Raw genomic sequence first — 10,248 nt, 5'->3', positions numbered from 1 at the left:
TCCTCGTGCATGTTGCTTAGGATCGATGGTTATAACAGGTGGATAGAGGGTGAATTGACGTGGGCTGATAAGCGTGGAATTAACCTCTTCTGCTGTAATTCTGCGACACTTTTTCAACTATTGTGTCGATAGCCAAGTTTAGAATTTTGCTATCAGAAAGCTACTAAAATTGGACGATAAAGTAGACGGCAATTGTGATTGTTGACATTAAGCTGTCTCCTTCGATCTTCTGTGAAAGAAGGTTGAAAGAAGGAAATTGAAATTTTTCGTCTTCGATATATATTATTACCGATTTAAAGCAGTATTGAGCCAAATTTAAAGTGAAGTGATACAAAATCATAAAATATAAGATTCGGTAAAACTCGGCGAGTTAAAGTCACTTTATTAAAATTCAGCTCGCGACGAAATTTTAAGCCACCTCGTTCATACTTCGTCGCCAGTATCAATTTCACGTTTAAATACTCAACAGAATTTCACAATGGGGCCTACCTTTCGTTCATACGCTGAAAAATCGTGGATCCTCCAGCCGAGTCGAGGCGGATTCAATAGAAATTAAGCAGGCTACTTATTTGTAGGTAAAAACTAAGCGTTTAAGACGTTCAAGGAAGAAAGTTTTTCGGTATTCACGACTTGAGCTCGTTGAGAAAGGCACTTGTTAGGTGAATCGCGGAGGAAGTTGCCCGCAACGTCGACGCTTCGCGATGCGGTCTTGGCCGATGTTATTTCTTAAGGCAATTCAGATGTCCCTTGAATATAATTCACGGGGAAGTTTCACCACGCCTTAGCGGCCAGAAACAACGTTTGTCTTCGACGTTCATTACACGGGGAGGGGAGCAATCTAATGAATTCGATTCTTCGCCGGGCAACGTTGACCCACTTTTATCCCGCGGTTCCGTCGTTCCTTTCGCATTTTTCCGTGATTGCCGTTTCAGCGGTCGCCGCGTGGCACAATGACAAAGAGCCCGGCGCGATTCTAAAGCTTCGCTGTTTATCTAATATTTATTTCCACGGTGTATTAACAGAAAACTTATTTTCCGTCCGTAATTCAACACCTCGACGCTCTCTGATAAATTGCCTCGTTGAAATCTTAATCGTGTAATTCGTTCGAACGTCCTTTCGAAACTAACTCAACGGATTAAAGCCATTTCACCTGAAAGAATTCGTTGTGGTTTGCTGGTCGAGGTTTCCGCGACTTCGACGTGGAAATTTGAAAGGAGAGAAACAAGCCTTAGACTTCAAGCTCGGAGTTCAATGACCTCGGAATTGAAATCCATAGAAACAGCGGAAAACAAACAGTCTGCAAGCTCAAGTTGAAAAATCGGCTCCGAAGGTCTTAGACTTGAAGTGACTAACCTTTGAGGACAAGTCAAAGGAAAAGTTTGCAAGCTCCTGTCGAGAATTCGTAGCAGGTCGCAAGCTCAGGTCCCAGTGGCGGCAGAAAGTACACGTGGAAAAGAGGGGAAACGAAAAACCTGCAAGCTCGCGTTGGAAAATTGTAACACGTCGCAAGCTCTGGTCTCAAAGGTCGTAGAATTGAAATACACGCAGGCGCGTTCGTGTGCAAAAGTTATCCGAAAAAGGAAAAATTCTGGCCAATCGATATGATAAACCGTGTTACAGTTGGAAAAGCGCGAGAAAAATTGTTCACTGTCGTCGTTTAACGACAAAGGTGTCACAGTTCAACGAACTATCACGGTGTTGCGTCACTAACAACGCATGGGTTACAGGTGCGTGTAATTCGATCTCTTCCGCGCTCGTTGTTGGCTAACGATCGGTAGTTGCGAATAATTAGAGTGAGAATAAAGGGAAGCGAAGAATGTTCACCGGGGATGATGCCTCTCGACAACTTTGTTTTTCTCTGCTGTGCTTTTAACGCGACGTCGTTTCGTTAAAACAGGCTATGATTAGCCGAGCTTCGTACTGACCTTAATCTTACGCGATTTCTCTCTGTACGGTACGGTGTGTACTACTTGTGTCGAAAGCTGGAGGAACGGGTTTGCTAGGTAATTTTGTACGCGTGACCACGCGGATCGGCTATTCAAAGCGTCCAATGGCGAACTTCCATTATAGGTTTCGGTACATGCATACCACCATATCTTACAACCTCGATACAGGGCGTAACACTTGTTTCTGACGGGTTTACGAGCCTCTTCGTATTCTATAGCTATATATCAGATGGTACACGGGGTTGGCCTCGCATCCTTGAAATGTTACACGGAAAACAGAGACGTGTTCTTCCCTCTCGGGTGATACTGAACTTTGCCATCATATATTTATACCGTATAAATTTGCAGGCGTCTCGTTTCGTATATTGCACGCCGGTCGGAATATTTTCCACGAATTTCGCACTATTTATCTCACACGAGGTTGCAAATAATTGGAGGGAAATTGCGATAGTCGCGATAATGGACCGTAGTGCGGGACTTGGGCGAAACAACGATAAATTGTGAAATGTAGAACGAAATAATTAGAGAAATAAAAATATGACAAAAGTACGGGGAACGAAAATTGAAACAGAAGAGATCTGGATCCCATAAGACTTTGTACAATTAAATCTACTGTGCAACGCAGAGCGAAATAATTAGGGAAATAAAAATAAAAGAATCGCAAAAATAAGTAGTGCAGAAATCAAAATAGACGAGAATATCAGGTCTCGTAGGATTTCGTACAATTTATATTATTAATAATTAACTCCATATAATAATATCACAAATTTCCACGAACTAAGCTAAGACACAATGCAACAATTAATATACAATGCATTTCTCCAAATTATTGCTTCCTGCTTGCACCGAAGATCCTTGTACAGCGTGTCTGACAATTAACGCACCGTTTCTACTTAAAACGTAAAGATCCAACGGCTAACAGTAAGACACGTTCAATTAGCGCGAGGACAAATCCGCGTTCCGCAAACCCCGGCTTAATACATCACACGCCGTTTTAATGCCGCCATAATGTTGGTAGATTAAAGTCGTACAGCCACTAATTATTTCCAGCCCTTCTGGACTATAGTTGGATTGTTTAGAGCTGCGCCCCTCGCCCGTTCGTACGGGCGTTCTTGCTGTACAGAGGCTACATACATAGTTGTACACGGTCTGGGAACTTCCTACATAGGACGACGCGGTCGGAATAACTAGGAGTTTCAAACGAATCCTGGACGCTTCGTGCACGAATCTATGGGGAAGGGGCCAGGGACGAGGAGGATTAAACGGCGAGAGTATACGCCTAACGGATGCCAAAGGCAATTGAATCGAATGTACGAGGGAATTCTTCGTTTTGATTTGAATTCGTGTGATTGAGTATACGGGGTGTTTCTTCATATGTGGAACACATTTCAGAGGAGAGTCAGAGGTATAGGAAAAATGAAAATTGTCCCACTTCACCTTCTTTCCAAATTATAGCAATTTTTGTAATTCCATTTTTGAAATTTTGCGAATTTTTAATGAAAAATTGAGCAGTACGGTATAAGTGATTCAGCTAAACTGTGTACAATACTCGATAACTCCTTGACATCTTTGGATCATGCTGACTACTTTATTCTACGAGTCCATTTACTTTGGTTTCTTTTTCGTGAGAGAATTTGTTCTTTACAAGTAATAATTTATAAATATTGAAATCAGAAAATAGCTGAAATGCACGTGACGCACAAAAAAATTTCAAAAATCACCCAAAATTGCGCACCGTCGAAATGCAAAAATAACAAAGTCAAACAAAGTGCCCATATACGTGAATTTGTTTCATTGTGAAAAATGCACCGTTGAAACAGCCTGTATAAAAATTCTTTTGAAATTGGCAAGGGAATAAATTTGTAAATAATTTTTTATTCAAAACCGGCGTCGCTTTATGTTTGCCGCGTGAAATGGACGAACACGCCGGGGCATTCGTTAGGTGGAAATTTTTGTTTGAACAAAGTATACCGTGTATAAGGGTGTCCCCCAGTAGCGGAGCGTCCGCGGAATATGTCAGACGTTAGTGTTGCAACGTGAAACGTGTTTGGAACTCCGCTTGTCGTTCATCACCGCGTATGTACATACGCGAGTTGTGTAAGCCGCGTGTTCGTGCAAAGCAATTGCCGTTACACGGTCTCTTGACGTTTTACCCGGAAACCATCGTGTTCATTAATAACGAAGTTGCAATTAAAATTTTATACCCGACGAAGTAACATTAATGAATTATTCATGCGGGACACACGTGATTCTACAACCACGCGTCTACACTTTGTAAGATTTCCTGTACACACTTTTCGCGCCGCGCCGGTCCTGACCTACATCGGGGTGAAGGGTTCAATATCCTTAAAGAAACGAAAGTATCCTCGACGTAACGAACAGCACTCTGTTTTCATTTCACTTGGAAATAGTGGCACTTCTCGCGGACTTAACAAATTCGTCGGACGTCAACAATTCTTTTTCCGGTTCGATTGCGAGAGAAAAGTATTCCAACTGTGTGGAATTATAAACACGTTGAATTCCGTGGAAGTGATCGGTGATCAGCGATGACAAGATTAGCGAAAGCTTTTAATTCGAATAAATGGTTAGGTAAATAGTCCCGTTTGTAATTACTGACGCATTATTTATGCATGTTGGAATGTGTTGTATTTCGATGAAACATCAATTTCGGCGCCGTGAGCAAGTTACGTAGAATTGGTCCGGCGTTCAACTTGTTGATATTAACAGTATCCGAAGATTAAGTAATTAGTACAAATACTCCGATAAGAACAGTAATTGCGATTTGTTCCTGGTAGTAGGTATAGGTTGTACTGTTTAATTAGTAACGAACGAGTGAGACTAATCAGAATTAACAAGATGTGGCTCGGTCGAATCTCTCACGATACGTTAAAACTTGATTAGAATTCTACGAGCCGTTTCGACCTTAACCAAGACGATTGGGACCCATAGAGCCTTATCCGGCACGATAGCAGCTCATAGGGCCTGATTCGATGCGAATAGAGCATGATTGGATCTCATTCGATACGAATAGGAGCCGATTGGATCTTATTCAACGTGAATAGGATCCGATTGAATCTCGTCTGACACAATAAGATCCGGTTGAACCATATTCGATAGCGTAAGAGGCAAACCATCATCGACGAAAAATCTTTGACAAATTCTAACACTTTCAACGTTGTCGCGTCGTGCGCTTCGAACAAGCGGTATGTTCGAGAGTGGTGGCGCAGGATTGTCGCTGGTTCGTGGTGCGGGTTGTTTGCTGGTATGAAGTCGTGGTGACTTAGTGGTTGCACGTATTTTATTATGTTAAAAGAAAAAGACTTTATTTTGAAGAGTGGTAGTTTATGCGGTGTTTGTCTATTTTCCCTTTTTGATCCGATGTGCGCCGCGTTGGTGCGCTTATTTATAAAAAAGGTGTATGGGTATAAGGTGGTGGTCTCCGCTAATGGGAACGGGTCTACCCCCTTGGACGATCCTCCCTGGCCCGCGAGCATGCCGACCACCCTGGAATTTCCAAGTTGGCAGGGTGGTGGTATGTCGCGATGGCGGGGGAGTGAGGCCCAAGGGTAGCCCGCTCGTAACGGGACCTTGGGCGGTCAGGGAGACGCGAAAGGTCTATTGAATGTTCACGAGTGGGCACTGGGAAGGTATGTGGCCCGCAGAAAATTTATTTTTCTGCAGCCATAAAACGCTTCCTGGGCTTCGTGGCCAATTTGAAAGAAAAGTTTAATTAACGCGAAGAAAAAAGGGGCGCATTCAAAAATCCATGTCGTAAACCCAAGCCCTAACAAACGTATTTACACGAGGCTGAATTTGGTTATCGCGACGTCTGACCAAGAACGGGATGCTTCTACTTAAAGTGAAAATTCTAACGAAACATCGTCAGACCCTAGCATAAATCCTTTGATACTCAGAAGCTTTAACTATACGGAATTGTATAGTGCGTGTTATTCAAAAATTAAGTGCTTTTCGGCTCTGTCAGGTCTAGTGGAGCTGAGTCAGATTTCGTTGCGGCAGGATGTAGGTGGATTTCAGTTTCGCCACAGGTAGGCGAGTCGAGTTCAAGCGAACGCGTCGCAGTTCTACTGATTTCAAAGAGGCGCGCGATCAAGTTCTGGAAGAGCCGACAATGTCAGGTCGAATTATACCTGTTTCAAAGAGCCTCGATAGTCCTCTGTAACATAGGACGAGGCCTGATCAAATTCTACCTTGCATTTACGTTCCAAGTATCTCGTAACAAATTAGGTAATCTTCGCGATTAATTGTCGATATGAAAGTTACGTATGCTGGAAAAAATTTCTATTAATCCCTCCAACGAATATCGTGCATGTTCGGTTTTCCTTCTGTAAGGGTTTTAACGTTTTGTATCATTACCGTAATTAAAATTCCATCAGTTTTACGTATCCAAATCGTATTAACGTCGATAAGTCGACTTTTATTACCAAACCGGTCTCGACAGACTGTCGACGACGTTTCCTGTTGGACGTCTGCAGAGGATTAACAGGGATTATTCTATGCGCAGGATATCGGCGAGAACACTCACCACCTTTCGGCCATCACGATGCCAGGAACGTGCTCGATGACCGATGCGGTCAGGATCGTCGACAGTTAGTGATGAGGAGGAGCAGGTTGTCGGCTAGCCGATGGCTCAGGTCACCAGCAACATGCCTGTTCTCGAACACAGACCGGATCCAGGTCCTCTTCGAGGACTTCTAATCGGAGTTTTCGTTCTACTCTTCCTGCCACGGTGTCACTGCTTCGACTTAGGTGAGTCAAGTGACGTGAAATTGATCGTAAAAGCTTCTTTTTCATTTCTGTTACACCGCTTTCCTGATTATTCGTCGTTAATCGTAATGTATATTCTGTTGGAATAACTTAAGGACCCAAAGTTTGGGACCAATTTACACGAATATTGAACGTGCTACCAATTTTTTTTTTTTTGCGAATTTTGAACGAATGTCTTGGGGATCAATGTCAATTTACTTCGTTTCGGTAGATTCGAGTAATAGAAATTCCCTTTTTTGAAAATATGAAAGTATCTATACTCGGGTATAGACGAAACTTCTGTATCCTCTGATCGAAGCTGGTTGCTCGCGAATTTACGTGGGTCAAGGGATTTAAATTGGAATAAAATCGACACAACCATTGGGGTAGTTAATTCTATTCTTCGTTACCTTTTAACATCGACATCTTATACCAGCATAAATCACGTTAATAAAACTACGTCCATCCGTCTCAGAAAGCCAATAACACAGCTGCACTCGCTGTCCTCGCTCATCTACAATAATACAGAGTGTCCAATAAGTGTCTCCGAACACATAACCCCATCTACTCCTAAGAACGTAAAAAAATACGTGGTATCACGACCAGACGACAAGATACCCCCGTAATTCACCGGTCAGGCCATCGTTCAACAACAGGTGCGGCCAGGACGCGACGGTTTAAAGCATTTCGACCGGCTACGAGAAGTAAGGTCGACACCATGAGCTCCCTACAGTATCGTAGCCTGTGTTGTGTCACGGGAAACGTATACCCTGTGTCGTCTAACTCATGGTTCACGCGGGTCATTTCGCTAGATAAAGGAGAAAAAGGCGAAACGAAGGAAAAATATTGTTCCATTTGTGCGGCGACTATTCCACGAAAATGAATTTACCTTAGTTTTGTCTTTCCCGCTGCTTTCCGCCGTAATATCGCCGGATGCTAAAGCGGAGAAAAATTATTCTGAAATTTTTTCCCCCTTTGTTCTCGCGTGTATACACACACGCTGTTGGGCGGCGCACAGTGTGTGGCAGGAGGACATGCACCGCCTCCAGGGATTCCGCACGGATTTCTCTTCCCTTGATACGATCCAAGCGAGATACACACGGCGAGAGTGCTGCAAGAGAGAGAGAGAGAGAGCGAGTGGAGAGCGCAATACGCGGGCTCCAAAAGTCGGGCTGTAAAATTTAAATTTTTCTACTGTGTACCCGGAGACGCCGGCGTCGAGATGCAAACACGCCAGAGCGGAGAGAGTGGCACTTTGGGCCACGGTAATATACAATTACGTCGGGCTGGCGCACGGGCGTGAACGAGATATACGTAACCGAATGTGATTCTTGGATACTGTGCACGCTGTGTAAGCGAGAATTTTATTGATTTAGCGGATCTCCACGAAGGTGGTGCACAGGCCAGAAATTGGCCGGGGAAAATTAAACGTGCGCTACCTGTGCCCAGGCAAATGTAATCGTCGTGGGACACACGCGAGATATATTCGCAAAAGGGACGAGAAACGTTTTTTGCCCCATGGCAGCAACGTTTGCGCGTCGTTTATTCGGTAACTGCAATCTTCATATTTCTTATTTCCGCGTGTCGCCGGTTTATATCGTTTTTTCCCCCTCCTTTTCTTTTCCTTTTTCCACGTCGTCTTTTGTCCCCCCTCGAAAGTATTACCACGGCGAAACGCCTCTGTTTTCACTGGGCAGAATCTGCTATTCACGAGTGTCTCTCTCTCTCTCTCTCTCTCTCTCTTTCTCCCTCTTTTGTTCTTATTTACGTTTACACCGCATTAACGGGGAACCGCTGCGTGTGCACCCATTCAGAAAGATTAAGCTGAAAAAATTATACGCGACGAACGTTCGCGTAGCTTCTTGGAGAAGTAATGGACGAACTCTTGATAACCTTTCGTTCTCGAATTGCAGCACGTCTAGTATCTAAAGCTAGAGTGGGAGAGAGAGAGAGAGTTAGTTGGCTAATCTAATTGCCATCAAGGTAAAGAGTAATAATGTTCTTTATTTCCGTGACGAAACGAAGGAGTTGGTCAGAAACGCGACGGATTCTCTGTACACGGTTGGGCTTCCATTGTACAGCCGCAAATGAAATGTCAGCGGCACGATGAATTAACAATACTATCTAATAGCTGCTCAGACACAGACGAGCAGGCAAAATGGCATTGTGCCGATCCATTCTCTCTCTATTCGCTCTGCTTCGCCGCCGTACCTCTTGTTGTTCGCCGCTCAGCCGTTATGTTTTTCTGCATATTAATTATTGCCGTCGAAAGTATGCTACTCTCGGTGTTTGTCGTTCCATACTAAATCGTCCTCTTTTCCTTCTTTTTTTTTTCACCTACTCTTCCCATCTTTTTTCCTCTCTCTTTTATTTGTTACTCTCGATTCGTTCACGTGCCAGTTAAACGAACGACCTTCTCCCTCTCTTTAATCTCATGCACTCGAGATTATTGTATTTCAATTAGCAAGATTATTTGCATGGAAAGGCAACGGGGTAAAAAATAGTCGCCTTTTCAAGTGGCTTTAATTAATGCCGGAATAGAATTCACAGGCAAAAAGCCTGAGCGGAGCCTTCCTGTTCCGGATATCGACGGGTTTTTCGGTATTCATGAGTCAATGGGCCGTAATACGGTGAGCTGGTCGACGCAAGAAAAATCGCTTCGAGGGGGCGATCCTTCAAATTGCAAATTGATTCGCGTTTTTCTCTTTTTTTTTTTCTTCTTTCTTTCTTTCCGCCTGAAACCGGAGCGGCGCGTAACCGAATTGTATTTCATCGCGGCGGGACGAGGCGAGAGACGAACCGTTTCGTGTCGAATTTATTTTATTGAATTCGAACCTGTTACGGGGTGGCTCTTTTCGTGGCTCTTGTTTAATTAATCCGGCTGAACAGCGTGGAACAACGGCGAACCCCGGTTTTTAAGGATCGATCGTATAACGGACCTCGATTCGAGCTCGAACAGAAACTTGGCAATTATGAACGGGCGAACCGCTTTAATGCTCGAAGAAATGAAAAAGGAAAGAAAAAAGGACGACCTGGTTGGGTATTCCGATCAGATAGAGGGATTATCAATCGTTCGAGCAAAGATCCGCTGTTGCTTCTCTTAGTTTTGTTTATCTTCGAGAGTTTCCGCGAAATGCTCGAGCATAAGCCGCGCGGATTCCCCGACTGTGTTCAAACGTTTCGAACGCGAGGTAACCGGTGTTCCGGAAGTAGCTTTTTCCCTCTCTTTCTCTGAGCCGCGATCAAACGGAACGAACACGAATCTCGATCAGTGTACCAATTTACACTGGAACCTTCCATTATGCACGTGTCGCGTGTACGAACGTTACATCTGGAAATATCAGCGTAGGACAAGCTTGACTTATTACATCGAGACATGACATCGACCTGAAAGTTGGCGATAATAATTCACGTCACCGGGTGAAAAATCCGCTGCTTTCACGGTGAAAAAGTAGCGTAACCAGTCACAAAGTGAATTTCAACCACTCGAACGAGAGATTTCGGGGGTTCTCTCCTCTTTCGCAAATCACAATTTCTG

At 43.8% G+C, this 10,248-nt stretch overlaps 1 protein-coding gene across 1 annotated transcript in view; it reads left to right on the top strand.

Moving 5' to 3' along the window:
- The first annotated feature begins 6,532 nt into the window (after positions 1–6,532).
- Positions 6,533–10,248, top strand: part of LOC108573691 (discoidin domain-containing receptor 2) — a 116,487-nt gene continuing 112,771 nt past the window's right edge. The window contains 1 exon segment of the mRNA XM_017936169.1: positions 6,533–6,713. Within this exon segment, the coding sequence (XP_017791658.1) occupies positions 6,533–6,713 (181 nt within the window).

The sequence above is a fragment of the Habropoda laboriosa genome, unplaced genomic scaffold, assembly GCF_001263275.1.
Source record: "Habropoda laboriosa isolate 0110345459 unplaced genomic scaffold, ASM126327v1 scaffold151, whole genome shotgun sequence".
Classification (NCBI taxonomy): domain Eukaryota; kingdom Metazoa; phylum Arthropoda; class Insecta; order Hymenoptera; family Apidae; genus Habropoda; species Habropoda laboriosa.
Note: the sequence above shows the minus strand (reverse complement) of the source record. Positions and strands in the feature narration are given on the sequence as shown.